The following is a 19,787-nucleotide window of genomic DNA, read 5'->3' as shown; positions in this document are numbered from 1 at the left end:
ATAAGAAAGGGCTGTCCATACCCAGTGTGTTCAGCTTGATGAGTTTAGAGATCCACGTAACCAGTGAAAGTGCATCAAACTCATAAACACTGATGATCTGCCAGAGTTTCTTTTTTCCTCCTTTGTTTTAAAGGGCTTGGGGTTTAAGTGGATAAAGAGAAAATTAGGGGTAGAGTTATACAGCTCAGTGGTACATACATGTGCCTACCATGTACAAGGTCCTCTCCTCTCCCAAACCACCAGGTAGGTTACTGGCTCTGTTTATTTGAAATATAAACAGTTGTTTCAGGAAGATGACAGAGGATACCCGCTTTTTAAAATACACACATTGTTTTGCCTTTGTTGGCATTTAAATCATCAAGATGGATGAATGTGGTAATTATAGGGGGGCTTACTGCACATCTGGAAAGTGATTTGAGCCAATGTAAAGGCAGCTGTGCCACCTTGGCTTAAATTATCACCTGCGGAGTGTCACGTGAGGAGTAGCCATGGTGCCATATTGGGCATGTGAAATATTGGCCGTCTGTGGCCTGCCTTGAGTTAAACATCTGCTCTTTTCCTCATGCGCAATAGATATATTTTCAGGCTTCCAAATATTTGAAAGCGTTTTGCATAATTTGGAGTGGAATGGAAAATTAAACTTTTTCTCTAATAGGAAAAAAAAATGGAAACTTTAGCACGGAAGACATTAACTTGGAAGACACATGTTCTTAAGATACATGTGAGAGGAGAAGAAACATAGTTTGAATATACCCAGTTATATATTCTTTTAATTGTTCTGCTGGCCTTGATTAGTCTAAGAGGACAGTTGTGACAGGTCAGACAGTTCACAAACGAGAGTTGGTAATTTTTCAGATAAGCCAGGTTTCTAGATTGAAGTGTGTTGGTGAGGATAATGACTAGTGTGTGTGTGTGTGTGTGAGAGAGAGAGAGAGAGAGAGAGAGAGAGAGAGAAAATGATTTCCATTCAAGAGCAGTCATCCACAGGAAGGTATGAGTATGACCTCTGTAGCAAATCCTCTTGGCTGTTAGAAGACAGGGGTGTAGTATTTGTTCTAAGGTGGTGGGTATGTTGTTTTCCTGATGGGTGAAGGCACAAGTTTCTGGAGGACAGATAACATCACAATCCTGAGAGACCAACATAACTCTTAAGAGCCCAAGATCTACCAGGAGCCCAGTTTTTGTGGGAATCAGGATGGAACTCAGAACTGGGTTCTCAGTCAGTCTTTCTATATCTTCTCATCTCTGCCAGTGAATGCACATTGAGAAAGGTGTTCTTTGGGCTGGGGATTTAGTTCAGTGGCATAAGCGCCTGCCTTGCGAGCGCATGGTCGTGAGTTCGATCCCTGGTGGGTGGGTGGAAGAAAGGTGCTCTTTGACCCTCCTGTGCACGTGGGGAAAGCATGAGATGTAAAAGTGATCAGGAATGGGGAGTGCTGTCTTCGCATTGTGAACGACTTCCTTGGATTATAAAGGTTGATGCTCTAATGTCAAAATCGCCCAGTTGCCCTTGTCCTAGGAATAGCCCAGGTCTTCTTGGAAGGGCCTGAGCACTGAGCCCTGCACCCTGCCTCCTGAGGGGATGTTCTAGCCAGGGGATTAGCTGCTGGTTAGAGCAAATGCCCCTGTGGGAGCCGCTCTTCTGCCCCTCTTTCTTCCCAGTTTCCTACAGTAATTTCCCTCTGTTCTCCCAAGGTGTTAGGTGTGCTGCGGTGGGAGGTGAGTAGGGGTGAGGGCCTACTCAGGGCCTTCTTTTGCGGTTAGGGAGGCTGCCTGCTTTGCCTCCTCTTTGTTCTCCAGTACTTAGGACTCAGGTATTTTCCCTGCCTGCCCACCACCTGCCCTCCCTCCTTCCATCCTTCCTTTTTTGTGGTACTAGGGATTGAACCAATGGCCTTTATACTCAGCCAAATCCCTAGTCCTTTTTAAGTTTTGAGATAGTGTCTTGCTAATTTGCCCAGGCTGGGATTGAATTTGTGATCCTCCTGCCTCAGCCCCCCAGAATGCTGGGATTGCAGGCATCTGCCATCAGGCCCAGCTTTAGTTTTCTTTCTTGACTGTGCTAGAACTTTTGGGGACCAGAGGTGAAGGGAACTGAAAGCTGGATAGGTATATTAGGGATTTATTTTGCAGAGTGTGTGATGGGCTTGCATGGAAGGGTCTCAGTAGAGGGAGACCTGGCTAGATCTCTGTTTAACAAGGTTATGTTGGTGGCTTGGGCAAGGGCAGATTGGGCAAGGTGGAGAAGAAGAGAAACCTGTAGGTGTTGGTGTCATGGCCATTGGACATGTGTTGTTGAAATGTATTAGAGCAATCCTCAGGATCATAATTTGCTTTATCATGTTACATTTCAAGAACCATACCTTAAGATACTCTGGCTCGTTTCCCTCTTCCCCCAAAGAGCCTGTTTTCCAGGAGTTTTCTTGATTGGTGCAGGAAAGGAAGGGCTGGTGGGCTAAGTACCTGTCTCCACCCTGATCTTTGGAAGAGGATGGGCTCCCACCTCATGTGTTTTGTGGAGCCTGAGGTCTCAAACCGGCTGTAGAGAGAACAATCTCTTGCTCAGACATTTCACATGTTCAGAGATCTTCCCAGCCTTGTAACAGTCCTTCATGTCCCTGGCTCTGTGCTGGGAACTTGGAGGCACAAACTTCAAGTGCAGAACATGTTAATGGTGGGAAAAGAAACAGCAATTTCTAAAAAAATAGTTTCTTTCAATTTCTGTTTCTCCTCTCCTTTGGTTCCTACAATCAGGGAAAGCAGAAGTGGGTCCGACAATTGCTTGCTGTGTGGCTGAGGCTTCCTGACCAGGGCTGGGTTTTGAGAAACTGAATCCCATTCCCAGCTTGAAACCAAAGAGGTGCTGTGGTATTAGATGTGTTGCTATAGGAGAAGCGTGAAAATTAGTAACCAAAAATGCCAGCAAGTGGTGCATCATGGAAAATGTGGGTGCACATTGCAGATCACCAAGACCTTGTATTTTCCTCGGTTGTCTGGGAAAATATACTTTCCTTGGTTGTGTTGGTCAAGTCACTTACTCATATCAAAGGGAAATCTTGTTAGATAGAGGAGAGGAGAGGAAGTGCCATTCTAAATGGAGAAAGTGACAGAAGAAACAGCTTACCTCCCAAATGTGGCATTTCTGTCACACCTGTGTGTGTTTTCCCAGTGTGTACTGGAGAATCCACTCCCTCAAGGAAGCGTAGAGTACATGGTAGTCTCAAGATGAGTGTATCTAGCTAGAGAAGACTTAAGAACTTGTTGCTACCAGGCTGCTCCTTCATGGTCCCTGTTACTATTCTGACTGACAGATTGAAAAATGATCCCGGGCCACATACCATTACGAGGCGTCAGAGCTGGGTGTAAAGTCACACTGGGCTCAGGGACTAATACCTGGGCCCGAGACAAATGGCATGTTTATTTAGCTAAATTTACAACCACTTGTACTTGGGATATGTAATAAACCTAATGAATAACTAGTATGTAAATGGCTTCAAGAATGAGCAGAGGAATGAACACTAATGACTGATGAATAAGATTTTCCACTTTTCTGAGAGTTGCTGGGGGTGGCAGGGTGTGCAGTGTGGTCTAGTAGCAGAATTCCTCATGGCACCCTGGGTTCTCAGTTTGCACTCAGGTTCCAGAGAGGAAGCTGGCACCTGTCTCTCTCAGTAAGTGTCCTCCAATGGGACCTGCAGTTTAATCATGGCCAGGCATGAGCTTCCGGGTGCCTTTGTCAGAGGCACATTCCTGGCCTCTCCTCCCTCTGTCCTGCCAGGTAGGCAGGTGTGGGCTGGTGGCCATGCTTTGCCAGCAGACAGTGGAGACCTGGCTTTCTTGCTTGTTATCTTTGGCATCTGACAGCGATTGCTCAATTTGTCGAGCTTGTTTGTCCATCAGTACAGTGAGAAAAGGAACAGATCTTGTCTCAGGGATGCCCAGGGGATCAGGTCTCATGTGTAAAACTCAATCTGGCACAGGGCCACAGGGTAATTAATACGTATCAGCCATTGCTATTACAAATGCTGTCCAGAGGATGATCAGGTGGCCATGGGGCTTTTCTGAGCTGGACTGAACTGACTGCCTTTATTTTTTCGTCTTTCTCCTTCATCCTCTTCCCCTAGGACGGATCCCTGGGAAACATTGATGACCTGGCACAGCAGTACGCAGATTATTACAATACGTGCTTCTCAGACGTGTGTGAAAGGATGGAGGAGCTGCGGAAACGGCGGGTTTCCCAGGACCTCGATGTGGTAAGTATATATTTCTGCTGAGCAGTGCACTTCCTACTTACTCTTGGTCCTTCTAACAGCTCCAGTGTGCCTGGAGCTTCAGTCTGTACTTGAGAACAGCAAAAAAATAAGACTCACCAAAGGCCAATGCAGTTATCTTACACGTATTTAATACATTGCACATTGGCTGGAGTAATAGGGCCAAATCTTTGCAGTCACTAAGAGATTAGATTTTTATTCATTTAATTTGTAAGGTGAAAGAATGTTTGCACTATGGACTGGTGTTACGGTTTGTTTCTGGATGTCCCCCCAAATCCTCAAGTGGTCATGGGGACAGGTTTCTAGAATTTGTGACTGATTTCTGGTCCAATGCTGGGATTATGGGTGTGAGTGCTACACTCATCTAAGGTGAGTGTGACCTACATACACTATAAGGGATAGAAGGAGTCATTTCTCCCCTTCTGCTGTTGTTATTTTTACTGTCTTCTGTTGCCATGAACTATTGCCCTCTGTCATGCCAGCCTGCCTTGGAGCTAGCTGATTATGGACTGAAACCTCCACAAACTGTGAGCTAAATAAACCTTTTCTTATTTAACTTTGTGGGTCAGGTATTTTATCTCAGCAACAAGAAAAAAGTAACCAACACAACTGGTAAGCTCAAAGGGTGCTTGTGTTATTTTCTTCCTTACCCTCCATGTTTCTTTTCTTCTCTTTGCTTTTTTTATTTTTGAAAGATAAATAGTTTACAGAATCAGTAGGTCACCAGTAATGTCTTACCTAGCAATTAACATGTAGTTACTTTAGAAGTCTTCTTGTGGTATTTTTCTGGGCATTTAAAAATTTGCAATACAGTTTTCTTGCATATGTTAAAACCTTATATCTTGGTTTTTACTCAACATTTCATTATAGTTCATATTCCAGGATATTGAAATCTTTGCAGTCACCAACTTTTATGTATCTGTGCTGCCTTCTCACTTAGGGATGTTGCACATCATTTGGCTGATTTGTAAAGATCTGTGCAGCTATAACTAGTGGAGTATTTGGTATTGTGTAGGGTAAATAATAAATAGCACAGCAGTTCTCTATACAACCCATACATATGCTGGTAGTTCTGTACTGTAAAATATCTTACTGAAATTTGATGTTTATGCCTTTAGATTTGCTGCCTATTAGATTCATTTTAGTCCTGTGCTGGTTGGGTCCAGAACTTCATCCGTAACTAGGCAACTGCTCTACCACCCAACTACATCCCCAACCATTTTATATTTTGAGGCCTGGTTTCACTAAGTTGCCTAGGCCGACTTTGCATTGTGATCCTCCTAGTTCAGCCTCCTGGGTAGTGGGAATTATAAGCTGGGACTACAGGCAAAGGGACTGGAGTTGGCAGTTCCATGCTTTTCAAATTGTGTTGTTGTGTGTGTTGACCTTCTGATTCCCTTCCAAAGAGGGAAAGTGGAAGCAAAATCTCTGCTTTCCATATGTCTTCCAGAGAGTTCCTTTTAGGACCCTCTCCTATGATGGGAGCTACCTGGATTTGTTTACAGCACTCCTCTGTCTTTAAAAAATTTAAAAAGCATTGATTGAATTGAAACTTTACCTGTCCATAAAATTTTCTGTAAGTCTACTTATGTTGGGAACAGAGCATTAGGTACCTGATTTAGAACTAAATAGAAGCAGATAATTTTTATGTTGCATAAAAGGTTCTGTTTTAGAAGGGGCACAGCAAGTGCTTGTGTTCTGAGTGCACACAGTCTGTTTCCACTTAAGTGTGCACTTGAAGTTTTCATGTACGTTAATTTCTTTCATTAAGCTCAACCTAAGATCCCTGAGTCCGAAAGTAACAGTATGGCTGCCAAATAGTAGTGTTTGCTCTTTTCTTCTTGTTCACTGATTTAGTAGTCTGCAGGGATTGGCATTAGCTCAATAGAGTTGATGGAGGCTGAGAAGTGTCACTTGGGGGCAGAAAGCCATCATCCCAGACCTTGGCTCAGGCAAGTACAGGGGTGTCATTGTTACCAAGGAATTTTCTCCTCTTGACTTTGTCTTCTAGTGTGTGAATGGTGGGCCCATTTCTTTTTAAAAAAATAACTTCATGTCCCATGCTTTGCTTTAAAAACTAGGCTTTCCTGTTAGGGCATAACTAATGAGAAACTACTCTGATTTTGGCAGTACTGCCACAGAACAACTGAACCATTACGTTTTAGTTTTTACTTTTTTATTTTTATTTTTTGGTCATGCTGGGAATTCAGCCCAGAGCTGTGCACCTGGTAGGTATGGGCTGTATCACTGGGCTATACCATGAGCCCTTAATTTTGGAGTGTTGCCATTTTGACCTGGAATGTTAATATTTTTTGGTTTTCCTGGACTTTTCATGGTTCATAGAAATGAGTACTGTGAATTGCTAGATAATTATTGATACATCTCACTAAACCACTCTTCACAGACATCTAACTGGTCTAAGAGTTGGGGTTATCAAAGTCACTGCCATGGTGTTCTGAAACCTGGGAATGCCACTTCTAGGTGAGAAAGGAAGCCTCCCTATTGGTGGGATAAATATACTCCTTCCTGTTTAGACAGATGGGACTAATTTGATGAGCTCTGTTCCAGAACAGCAAAAGACTGTCTTGAGGGGGAAAAAATACCACCACAGGAGCTTAATTAGTTGCCATCAAAGGTGTAAGGACTTGGTGGTAGGTAAAACTGATGGGAGCTAATTCAAGCTTGTTTGGAAGCATGACTGTTCATTCTTTAAGTTGCAGCCAACAAAAGGAATAAGAGCCTAAATTGGCACATTCAAATCTATGAAATTGCAAGCAAGCCATAGCAATAAAAGGGATTTTCCCCCACTAGGGTACAGGGGATTAAACCCAGGGCCTTCACACTGAGCCTTTTATAAGATTTCAAAAAAAATTTTGAGACAAGGTCATGCTACATTGTCTCAGCTGGACTTGAACTTGCAGTCCTCAAGCTTCAGCCTCTTAGAGTACTGGGATTACATGTGCCACTATGATTGGCTGTAAAGGGTATTTTTAAACTGCTGAAGATGAAGTAAGAAGTGGATGTTTCCTGTGTCAGCCACATGGCTTGGGAAGTCCATGTTAGACAAGGTTTTAAGAAAATTCATCATTTAGGCCGCATATGCAGTGCTGGTAACTTACTCAGTGTTCCCTTCTCAGCAGTAGCTCATCATAGATTTGACTCCTGATGGCAACTGCTTTCCTTGTGAAGCTGTGACTTTTAGTCCATACTGCATCTGAATTTTAAGTATATTTCTAGTCTTTGAATTCTGTATTTGGACAGGAAGGAAAGCGGCCTCCTTATTTGCTAAGTAAGACAGCCTGGGATCTAAGATGTGAAGGTTTAATACTCTTTCTGGGATCATGAGCAACTCCAGCAAAAGCTAAATACAAGACAGCCTCAAGAAGGGATAATTTGCCGAAAGCAGTAAGAGGAAGTCACAAAATATTAAGAGCCTAAAACATTTAATGGTGGACAAAGTAGCATAATGTATATTGTGTTTTGAGAAAGTAGTTTAGAAAACAGACCTGAGTTTGGAGATGAATCGACTTTGATTGGTAAAGGCTGGTGATATAGCTCAGTGGCAGACCTCTAAATCTCTGGATGATTTCTGGGGCTTGAGAAAGTTTTTTATTTTTATATTTTTAAACCTATTGAAATAGGGTTTCACTATGCAGTTCAGGCTGGGCTTGAACTCACTTTGTAGCCTAGGCTGCCCTCAAACTTACAGCATTCCTCCTGTCTCAGCCTCCCAAGTGCTAAGATTATAGGCATTCACCACCATTCCTGGCTAGGAAGTATTTTATAGGCAGAATAAATATTTAGGTATTTATATTCAGCTTTGAAAAGTTAAATAAAAATGCCCTTATGAGCTAATTACATGTCAACTGAGAACAAACCAAAAAGACATCCTTCCCACAGAGATGCTTGACTTAATGCTGAAAAAAAAAATTATGTTAGTAATTAACTTTCTGGACTAGATGTCAGGCGACTTCTTTAAGACCTAATTACCTGGATCCCAACTGGAATAAAGTGTTCAAGAATGTGTCCTTGGGGCCAGTTTTAATGAAGGTGACAGGAGTACAGAAGTGTAAAGATTTAACAGTATGAACAGGGATTCTGAGTCAAATTTATAACTATAGGGAGAGTTTTTATTTAGCACCAAATGGGCCCTGAAAGAATGATATGTCTGGTTGATGCCTTCTGCCTCTGCTGGAGATTTGGGACATTAGCGCTTGCGACCATTAGGAAGTTGCCCAGATTTCCCCACATTTGGCAGCTCCCCGAGCACCATGTGTGAATTCGGCAGAAGGAAGCTGCACTCCAAAATGACAGTAGCCTTCCAAGTCCATAATGGGCCCATCCCTAGTGATGGTAAGTCAGACAATCTGTTAAAGTGACACTTCGGCCAGCAAAAGGGACATGCGCAAGGCTCTTAGTACTAGCAGTATTAGCTTCCTCAGCATCTTTGGGAGTGAATCTGTTTGGATGTTGGCAGGAAGCAAGTTGATATGACACAGGGTGGATGGAAGAGTCCTCACCTATGGCAGCATGCCGTGGATAATGACATATTTGTCAGCAGGTGAAGCTTGGCCTGAACCTTATGCCAGGTCATTATCGTGACTGTTTGAATGAAGAGGGAGCCTGGGCAGAGACTAGCAGGTCTTCAGGGACCCCCAATTATAAATAAAAGTGCTGGGTATTGTAATAGTAAAACGGGATATGAGAATCATTGTATATGATGTGAGGAGATTCTGGGTGTTTTATTCCTTGGAATTTTAATAATTTAATGCTTCCAGATTAAAGTTTAATAAATTAATCTTTCCATATAAGATAATCATTCCAAATATAGATCTGGACCAACACAGAGGCAGTAAGACAGTGTGTGTCTCTTGTGACCACTGGTAATTCTTGGGGTTTGTTTAGGCTGTAGTAACCCCACTCCCATCCCATTTCATGTTCAAGTGAGAGTCCTCGCCCTGGGCTTGTTACATGAGTAAAAAGTGTCAGAGAGATTGGTGGGAATAGGTTGAACGAGTGGGACAGAGATTCAGCTTTTGACTGTGCTGCTTACTTGGTGTGTTAGTTTTCTGTCACTGTCACACAAATTACCTTGGAAAATGAACCTAAAGAAGGAAAGATTTAGATTGGCTTTGGTTTTCAGGGTTTCAAGTCCGTGGTCACTTGGCTCTGTTGCTTGTGGGCCTGTGGTGAGGCAGAAGCATCATGTGGTAGAACACTGCCCACTTGTAGCCGGGAAGCCAGCAGGAAAGCGCCAGAGAGCACACGGTGGCGAGCTTCCTCCTCCGCCTGCTTTTGTTCCATGTAGGTCCTTAGCCTGTTGGATGCTGCCGCCCACATTCAGGTAGGGTCTGTCTCCCCTCTGTGGGAGACAATTTGAGTGACTCCCCTTGAATACAGAACATTTTCTGTGACTTTGATGGTTTTGAGACTTATTTCCTCATACTGATATGAACAGAGTTGACTATGACATTTTTTTTCCTCTTTAATTGGCTCTAAGCATTGTAAATAAGGCTAGTCCAGGTACCGGTATGTAATCTCTAAAGCCATCAGACAATCTCTTGTTTTCTTACATAGTGTTCTCTGTAAAATATATGAGCACAACAGGATGGTAGAGCCAGTCAGCTCTAGGAATGTCAACTGGGTATGAACCTCAAGATAAAGAGGCTTTGAAGCTTACATATCAGAAACTGAAACAACACCCCCAAGTTACTTGCTACCTTAATTGAATTATGCAGATTGATCCTTCTGCATATTATTATCTCTGCATTTTGCCCCCTGCCCCCACATCTGGCTAGCCAGTTTAAGGTATTCATGTATATCCTGCCATCCTCACTGCCACACCAGATAATAAATTCTGGGAGAGGCTTTAGATCAGGGCCTCTGTCTGCACATCCTCACGCGGTTTGGGTTTAGGACCCTTGGCTGCCCTTAACTTTGAAAATGTCTTGGTGTCCTCTCACCATGGGTTGCATTGGAGGTGGTAGATTAAAATTAACTTGCTGAGATTCCAGTAACATCTCAGTGGGATTACAAATATAATTTTGGATTGTGGGAAGATTAAAAAAGTATTATAATTAAAAATTATAATACTTGGATTATAATACACAATATTTGGGATTAAGAAAAAAAGTACCATAGTCAGCTCTCTACATATGAATGTAAAAAAATATGTCTCGATGTAATCAAAGTTGCAACAATTGTTCTACATTCAGGGGGGAGTCACTCACATTGTCTCCCACACCCTCCACCTGCAGTTTGCTGCCTTAGGGGTCAGTCATCTCTGAAAACGTCCCCACAGGCACACCCAAAAGTGCACTCTGCTGATCTGCTAGGCATCTCTCAATCCAGTCGAGATTAACCATCACACTTGGGCAAGCTGCTTAATTTCACAAAACATCCATAAAATAGGGATAACTTTATCTCATGAGTATTCTGAGGATTATGTAAAATGATGTTACAGTCTTAAATAGCTTACCTAAGTTTCTTTTCTGTACTTTCTCTTCCTAGTTCAAAAATTTATTAATGCTGAAGAGCATGCACCTTTTGAGGAGGACAAGTAGAAGGGATTGAACTTTGCACTGAACTACTGTACCTCCCATTTTATTTTTATTTTTTTTTTATTTTGAGGCAGCATCTCAGTAAGTTCCCCAGGCTGGGATCCAACTTGCCATGTTCCTGCTTGAGCTTCCCAGAGTGCTGGGCTCACAGGCATGCGCCACTATACTTGGCTCAGAGTACCTATTATTCATACTTCATTAGTGTTTATTCACATGAGTGCGGGGATTTATTTTTTAGCTTTTTAATTGTGGGAAATTTCAAGGATATATAAACAGCATAGTGTAATGAATGAGCTGCCTCTGCCTGTCGCCCTGTCCGCAGCTGCCACCAGCATTCTGCCAGTCCTGCTTTACCTCTGCTTTCTTCTCCTGCTTATTACTATTATTTTTTTTAAATCTTCATTTTTGAGTTAAAATTTATACACATTGAAATGTATAAATCCTCAGCCATCTAATCCTACCAAGTGCATATGTGCGTGTCACCCACAGGCAAGCTGGATATAGAACATACCTGTCACCCACAGAGTCCCTTACTGTCTCCCCAACAAGTTCTGTCTCCATGTACTGCAGCATAGAGAACACATGTGGTATATAGTATGTACTCAGTATGTGTTTGTTGAACTCACTTATGTATATAATTTGTTTTAAATATGTTGTAAATATTAAGTTTGTGTTTGGCATTTTGCCTTTCCAAAGACATAATAATAGATGTTTCCCTACCCATAAAGATGTCATGATTTAGTAGGGACAGAAAGCAAGTGAACTGACTATTAAAATGCTGGGCAGGAATGGAGCAGAGGGCCCCTGACCCAGGTTAGCAACATGTGTAAGAAGCTTCTTCAAAATGATCCCCAGACTTCAGAAGCTAAAGAACTTAGAAGACTGATCTGGTTTGAGGAGGATGTGTGGGTGGGCAGCATGAGTAACGACAGACATCACGGTCATGTTTTAGGTCAGGGCCAAAAGTTGAAGACGGAGTTGTGACCTCTGCAGAATGTTGCAAGAAGTCTGCTACAGCTAGAAACTAGGATCTGAATGTGGAGACAGAGCGAGGATGTGCGTTCTTTCCCAGGTCCCTGGATTATTAGCCCATAAGGAAACAGTGTTGCTCTTATCACCACTCTTCACAAGACAGAGCAAAAATAATTTACCCTTTGCCCTTGTTGCCTGGCTAGGCCAAGATAAACTTGTCCTTGCTTGGCTTGTATCTTCACTAGACGTGCACACAGAGGCTGGTCTGAGCGGATTTTCTGTGTTAAATGTTTCTGTTTTAGTGACTGCTCTTCCTTTGCTATTTGCTACAGACTGTGAAACGTATGACAAGCAGGGTTCCTATACACTTAAGCTCCCTGAATAGTCACAACAATCAGAGGAAAATGGGGTTGGCCCCGCTTTATTAGTGGTCCCCCGTTTCTAGGAGCAGTGCTCAGAGCTGAGAAGTGCAGGGAACCAATGTACCCTCCACATTCTTGTTCTAGTCTCCACAGGATAACAGTAAGAATCCAGCTCTGCAGGGTCCAAAGTTACCCGCTTGAAGCCTCCAACCTCTGAAGCATACTGTTCTGAAGGGCATTTGTTTTTGTTTTGTTTTGTTTTGTTTTGTCTTGTGTTAACTTCCATTCTTCTCCAGCTTCGGGCTAGTGTTGACTTGCAGATTGCAATCAGAATCAGTGGGCATTAGATGATGACTCTGAACTACAATCTGCTGTGGGATTCGCACACTTGATGTCAGAATACACTGAGGCATTATATCTTAAGCCAGATGGTAATGCGGTTGCCTGCTCTGGCTCCTCTCAGACAAAGTGGCGTTTGTGTTCAAATGCCCGGGCCCAATTTAGTCAGCAGTTTCTTGTGCATTGCACGGAGTGAACTGGACATAAACAGATCTCTTAGTGCTGGATTTGATCTTGACATCCTATACTTCTGGTTATTAAAAAAGTTTTTTACTTAATCAGCAATATGATTGTGTTTCTTAGGTAGAAACCTTTGCAGACAGTTTGTGCAGTTGTGGAAACCTGCGTTCTGTTTGATATCTTAAGTGTGAAGAGTTTCAGATTTTTCAAACAGACCAACAGCTTCTGCTCCTTTTTGCTCACAGGCATTTAGAAAGGACTGATTTTTGTTTGTTTGCTTTAATAAAACCTACTATGCCTGGAAGGTTAAAAATCAAAATACTGTTCTGCTTAAAATACAAATGCTTTCCAGAAAGGGAAAAATCTAACCTTTGTTTCATTTACATATGACGGGGAGAATTCCTCGAAATTAATCAAATTAATGCCAACTGGGGAGAAAAGTCAAGGAACTCGAGAAGAGGCCACTTGATAGGTGAATCAAACACTTGCCCAGAGCTCAAGGCTGAGTTGAGATGTGGAAAGAGCACTGTTGTTTTTGGAATCAGGCCTTTTCAGAGGGTAAGAGAATCCCAGGCTAGGTGCCCTGGAATATCAAAACCAGGTTATCAAAATTGTAATGTGATCTGAATGTTTACATTTAACAGTTTAACATTTTTAATATGGCAGATGACAGTATTGTTTCCTTGTGCTAATCACAAGTTAATTATGTCATTAAAATGTTCATTTATAGCACACTAGAGGCAGTATAGTCTTTCAGTGGGACAGGATCTAGAGTGTAATGAGTGCGTCCTTGTTTTGAGGTCCTCAGTGGGTTACTATGGTCATATGTATAATGTCACTTGATGATCTTGTCTGTGTTCTAAGTATGAGACCTTTGGCCCCGTGACCCATCTGTCCTCTGGGCCCCTGTTTGGGGAATGAGTATGGTTGACATCTAGAATGGGATTGCACAGATGTGTACCACAGGGTGGGCTGGAAGTCACCCAGGGCAGAGCTGTGAGCCTTTTTGGCTGTCAGCACACACACTTGGTATTGGCTTCCTGGTCCATAGTTCCATGCTTTAAACAGATCTCTTACCCTATTTCTAGTATGCTGAAATGACAGAGGCAGCTGAAAGAACTGGCTCCCATGTAGGTAGATTTCTGCCTGCTTATCAGTCAGTCAATCATATTTGTTCTTTGATGCTGGGGATCAAACCCACCACCTCACCCTTGCTCATCACGTACTCTCCACTGAGCTATTCACCAGCCCCGGCACTGAGTATATTGAAGAGAAATTTTTGTGGCCGCCAATTGCAGCAGTACATTTTAGTTTGGAGCTGCCAGGCCTTTCAATTTAAGGGGTTGAAGAATTTTATTCTAAGTAGAAAGAAGCAAGATAGTAGAATATCGAGCAAATTTATTTTGCATCATTGATTCAAATACTTTTCAAATATCTGTTTAGTATCTGGAGGACATAATCTAATGTGCTAACTGTAGAAAATATACCTCAGTACCTCCAAAGCGCAGCTCTTATTCTTCTTTTAATGCTACACTGTAACACTCAAAAGAAAATCAGGTTCTAGCCCTTTTGCATTCATTGACATGTCAATTCATAGCTTTTTGCCCTCCTTGCTTGGAATATTAATCCTTGCATTAGAAGGGGAGGCTTAATTTAGCAACTCTAGCAATGGAATTACAGTTCAGGTGAGGAGTGGTCCAACTGCTTCTATCTCTGGGGTTCTGCAACCTGTGCATAAATTATTTATTTATAAGGGATAGTTTGAAAGACTTTCTGCAATTACTGAGAATATGAAGATGGTCTAAATTTGTGCTACAGCAGTGACATCCATCTCATGGGCCCTAGCCCAAGCTGATGGAGCTTAATCAAAAATAAATCAAGGACAAGTCTAAACCATACTGGAAGCATATCATGAATATTCGTGAACATCTGTGTGTGTCTGTGGGTGTGGGTGTTAGTTTTTTAATGTGTGCGAGAGCAGAAACATGGCTTCTTAACAAAGATGCCAAATCTGTGATTTCAAAGGGTATTTTTGTTTGTTTGTGTTGTTCTTTCTGCTCAGAGTATGGATTTCTCTTCAAAAATGGGCCTTTGATCTCTTTACACTCAGTATCTGTTTTGGTATTTTTTCTGAATTCCTCATTGGAGTCAGGCACTCAGCCATGGAGCTGAAACACTTCTTTCAAAAAGAGAATTTTAATTTAATTAAGGAAACATCTATTTAATATTTTTGATGTATTTATAAAATGCCAGTGGTATTATAATTACCAGTTAAACTAGTGTGCATCATTAGTGTGACTATACACATCTGAATCTCAGGGTCCTGTATTTGATTCACTATGTACAGTACTGCTGAGAACTTCTAGAAAGGAACAAAATGTGAGGAGGCTATAAAAAATATCCATGTGTAATAATCATAAAATGACATTTTAAAAAGCACATTAGGATTGATGAGGCATCACATCTATTGCCTTATTTACTTCTGCTAATGGTCTTGTGGGGTTAATGTTAATAAGGTTTGGTTGAGCAGAGGCAGAAAGCAGGACTCCGAGAGGAAAGTGGGGTAACCTGGTTGGGGAGACCCCAGCAGCCTTCCTCCTACCCCGTCCTGGCCCTCTGTGCCCACACTCACCAGTGAGGCACGGAGCACCTGGGTGCCGTGAGGTGAAAAAAGGTCATGTTTGTAGAGTAGTCTACACAGTTGCTGGACACACCTAAGTGCTTGGTGAATATGTATAATAAATATTATTATTTATAACTATAATACTAATCAATAAGACTAATGTAAATTTAGGACTAAGGGTTGGTAGCAGAGATTCTATTTGAAATCAGAAGATGAACACTAAATTATCTGAATCTTCTATGTTACTCGCATTTTCTCCTGTGGAACGTCTCCATTTAAATAGCATCTTAAGTGATTAGGTAATCTGTTATGAAAGTATAGCATTATAAGCATAATACAAAATACTAAATTATTTCTATTGTATAAATCACAGTAATAAGCATGCATGTAAAAAATTTAAAAACAAATTCACTAATGTAAAAGTTTAAAATCTAATATCCACTTCTTAAAGATAATAATTGTAATTGATGTTTTCTCTGTTCTCCTTTTGCACATGTGCGTGCACACACACGTACAAACATACTGACTTCTACTGACAAGCAGATTAGTAGCAGCCAAGTAAAAGGCTGATTTGTTGCTTGAGGGAGTTATGTATCTGAAGTGTTAGCAAATAAAAGAGACAAAATTAAACAGTAGATGTAGAACTCAAACTTGCAACTGTACTTTTAGAATAGGGACAAACAACTAGCCATACTTTGTAATTCTATGGGAATAATGCAGAATTTAAAAGAACCTGTTAAATTATATTCACTACATTGTTTGAGAACACAGCAGATAACAGACTTTAGAAACATTCAGGTCAAGAAGTTAAAATGAAATCATTTTGTTTTTAACTGTCTTTTTTCTTGACAAGAGAGCTTCTTTGTTTAACAGAACAAGCTAATCCTAGAAGATTTTGCAATACTATTAATTGTCCGGTAATATATACTAACCCTTAGAGATGGCTACATGGTGCATGTGTTATTTTTCCTGAGAGTGAACAGCAGAGAGTTGATAAAACAACAAATTAAAAATAACATTTACCGAGTTTTTGAAACATTTTAGTAACTTCCTTGGTGTCCTGGGAAAATTACTAGTAAAACGGATAATACAGTCCATTTCTAGGAAGATCAAGTTGCAGTAGGAAAAGATAGCCAAAGATACATTGTATTAGTTAAATTTGTGAGTGGCTGACACAGATCTGTTTGCAGCAAACCCTAGCTCTGGGTCAGTTCTCACGGAGATATGTGAAGTGCTGGGACGATGGGAAGATGGTAAAAGTGGGTGATGCTTGTCAGTAGACACTTTAGCTAAACTGGCCAGGAAGAGCAGGACCTCCTGGCCGGGGTCAGGAGTGGGCAAACCTCTAGAGGCCTGGGAACTTTGGTTTCTGAGTAATGGGAGGAGGTTATACATGATTACTTGCCTCATCCAACCCCATCTGCTGCACCAGTGGAAGGAGCTGACATTTCAGTGAACTTAGCAGGGTTAGAATTCCAAGAGCACTTGTAAGCAGAACGATACTGCCGACTATTTAATATCCAAATAAGGGCCAGGTATTTAGCTCTCGGTGGCATAAGTGCCTGCCTGGCAATTGGGAGGTTGAGTTTGATCCCTGGTAATAAAACAAAACAATCCAAATATTTCTTTTTTTCAGGTAGGCATCTTTTAATTACATGCTTTATAAAATATTTATGGGGTACCCGTCATGTGAAAATACATAGTATGTATACTCCCAGAATGCTTCCAAAGGCTTTTTAAAATGAGTGTTTTGAATTCCGGTGAACGTGTCACTGGGAGTGGCCAGGAAGGAACGTGCAGGTGGTGGCCGCAGCCTCTACACCCAACACACCCTGCCTGATGCAGCAGGAGAAATGGGAATGTATAACAACAGAAAGTGGTATTGTGATGGGGGAAATCAGCAATTTTGCACAGGAAGCTTCGAGCGATGTTATTTACTGTAGTCTGCCTAAAGTTGGAACTGATTTGAAATGCAAGATGAGAAAGCTGCCCAGGAGCTATCCTCCTGTATCAGAAGTAAGTGAATTTAATGGAGCACTTGCTGAAAATCTAGGGCTTGTCAACAAAATTTGTTATAAAGATGGTTGGCTGATAAAGATGAGCCTGAGTGACCCTTCAGAAACAGATGACCTCACGAGTGGAGAAGTGTAACAGAAATATACGATGTGTCACCTTCCCAGTAACCTAGCATGAAGACACTCTAGCAGAGTTGTTTTAAATCGGTGACAAAAGATACAAGGTAGCCACTCTTTATACCGCTGCTGGAAGAAAGTACTGTTAACTTCCTAATAATTGCAGAATAACACAATGTGTGTCCTTTTTTTTTTTTTTTTTTTTTTGGTCTTTTTTGTTTTTTAACGGTACCAGGGATCGAACTCACGACTGCCTGCTTACAAGGCAGGCGCTTATGCCACTGAGCTAAATCCCCAGCCCCATAATGTGTGTCCTTTTAAAAAAAAAGTAACGCCTTGATTCATGGAATGCTTCTGTTTGCAAAACCCAATTGTTCTTAAAAAGAAATATTTGGCAAAATTTTGCTTTATGGCATGAACTCTGCATCAGGTGAGGAACATGATGTGGCCATTTTCCCCAGAATTATGAAACGAATTGAGTTTGTGAGCTGAGGTATCTGTGATTATTAGATTAAGCTATCAGTTCTGATTCAAAATTTATGAAATTATCCATAGTAAAAGCTATTTACAAAAATTATGTAATTCAAGATTGACACTGTTAATCCTAAATCTAATATAATTTTGAAACTTGCTTACATTTGGATTTGGGTATAAATACTTACATGAGCTTCTCCTTGGAAATAACTGGGATTGTAGGAAAGTATGGGTTAGTTGTACACTGTCAGGTGAAGAATTATACTTGCTTAATTTTACAATAAATTGCATTTGCTGGTGGTGTTTTTATGTAGTGAAGCAACAGATTTGCAACACAGTAAGAACATTCAATTACTTTGCAAAATAAAACAAGTATAAAAAAGATATGATTTACACATAAAATCCACCTTTTAAAGCACACAGATCATTGATTTTCAGTATTTACTCAAGGTTTACAATTTTTACCATGGATTGCAAAATTCCACTCTGAATAACTGCAAAGACAATATACAATGTATCAACTATTGTAATGGTCTAACCTGTTTTGAAACTCGGTTTCATTCTTTTTTTCTTTCTATAAAATAAAATTTGAAAACCTTTCATAGTATTTTTGTTTTTCACCTTTCGGTAATGATGACATGGTAAATATGTTATCTTTTTTTTGTATCTCTGGCTGGAACCATTCCATATAGACGATTAATATAGTACAACCATGTAGTAGATGATCAATAAATATTTGTGGGGCAAATGAATGACAATTAGTCATGTAGTTGAAATTCTTTGGATTTTTGTTCTCAAAAGGTAAACTTAAAAATTTTTTTTCTCTTTAAAAAATAAACATGAAGAAAGAATAACACTTTTTAAAGTAAGAAAGTTTAGGCAAGTGTAATTCTGGAAAAGAAGTGCCGTTATTATAGACTGAACCTGCTGGCTAATAAAAATGTAAAGTATGTTGAGGTTCAAATGCCTAATTAAGGAGGAGGAAAGGTGATTGAGGGATATTAGATAATAAAAAATCTCTTGTCCTTTAAACAGTTAACGTACATAAGCTTATTTCTTAAAATGGTTCTGAGGGATAGTCTGTTGTCTTAAAATGGGTATCCAAGTGTAAACACCCAAGTCAGAAAAGCTAGAGTATGTAGTCCTTTTGCACTGAGAGCCCCAGCCCCATTGTGGTTGCCTGTGCCTTTTCTGCTTGATTTTCTCTTCCATCTGGTAGTGAACTCTGCAGGGCTGCAAGCTTTGTTTGTTTTTAAACACAAGTGACCCAATCACGCAGTCATACAGAACTGCAGAACAGCAGAGAGGAAAAAACTACGCAAACGTTGGAAGCCAGTAAGCTCTATAAAAGACCAACCTTGCTCGCAGAATCTAGGAAGAGCCTGGGTTCTGCTCACAGGGAGTCAGGACTAGTTTACACACCTTCCTGCAAGTGCGCAGGTGCTCAGGCGAGGGGATGCTGCTCTCTGTCCCCCACCTGTCCTCGTCACTTCCTTCTCATCTTCAGATTCCGTACCCTGTACGGGTAGATTCCATGCCTCTTGTGGTCTGGGTATCCCTCCAGCTCTGGCATCCTGGGTCTCATTTCCTGCCTGCAATCACATTTTTTGTGGATGCAGATTTGAGAGAGAATAGTAAATTAAGGTTGGCCAAAAGTAATGGGAAATATCCTCAAGAGTGAGCAGATGAAAGGAGAGCTGAGTTAATGCCTGTCCTGCCCAAGGCCCTTTGCTCTCTCTTGATTTCTGTGGTATTGGGTTGAAAGGCAAGGAGAGAACAGGCCCTTCTGCCTGATTCTAGCCTGGGTCAAGATGCCCAGGACTTATGTGTCCGTCTGCCCCGTGCCCTTCCTATCACTTCTCAGCACAGTCCTT

The 19,787-nt window shown here is 41.2% G+C and overlaps 1 protein-coding gene across 5 annotated transcripts in view; it reads left to right on the top strand.

The window, feature by feature from the left end:
* The window catches only part of Sash1 (SAM and SH3 domain containing 1), a 302,233-nt gene that overhangs the window by 166,051 nt on the left and 116,395 nt on the right, over positions 1-19,787 (top strand). For all 5 annotated transcript variants that reach the window (XM_063233026.1, XM_063233027.1, XM_023563591.2 and 2 more), the window contains exon 2: positions 4,125-4,253. In XM_063233026.1, the coding sequence (XP_063089096.1) occupies positions 4,125-4,253 (129 nt within the window). The remainder of the gene's footprint in view (positions 1-4,124; positions 4,254-19,787) is intronic.

Source organism: Cavia porcellus, unplaced genomic scaffold (assembly GCF_034190915.1).
Source record: "Cavia porcellus strain 051 isolate PalLab524CR breed Dunkin Hartley unplaced genomic scaffold, mCavPor4.1 scaffold_22, whole genome shotgun sequence".
Classification (NCBI taxonomy): Eukaryota; Metazoa; Chordata; class Mammalia; order Rodentia; family Caviidae; genus Cavia; species Cavia porcellus.
This window is presented reverse-complemented; position numbering and strand designations above follow the sequence as displayed.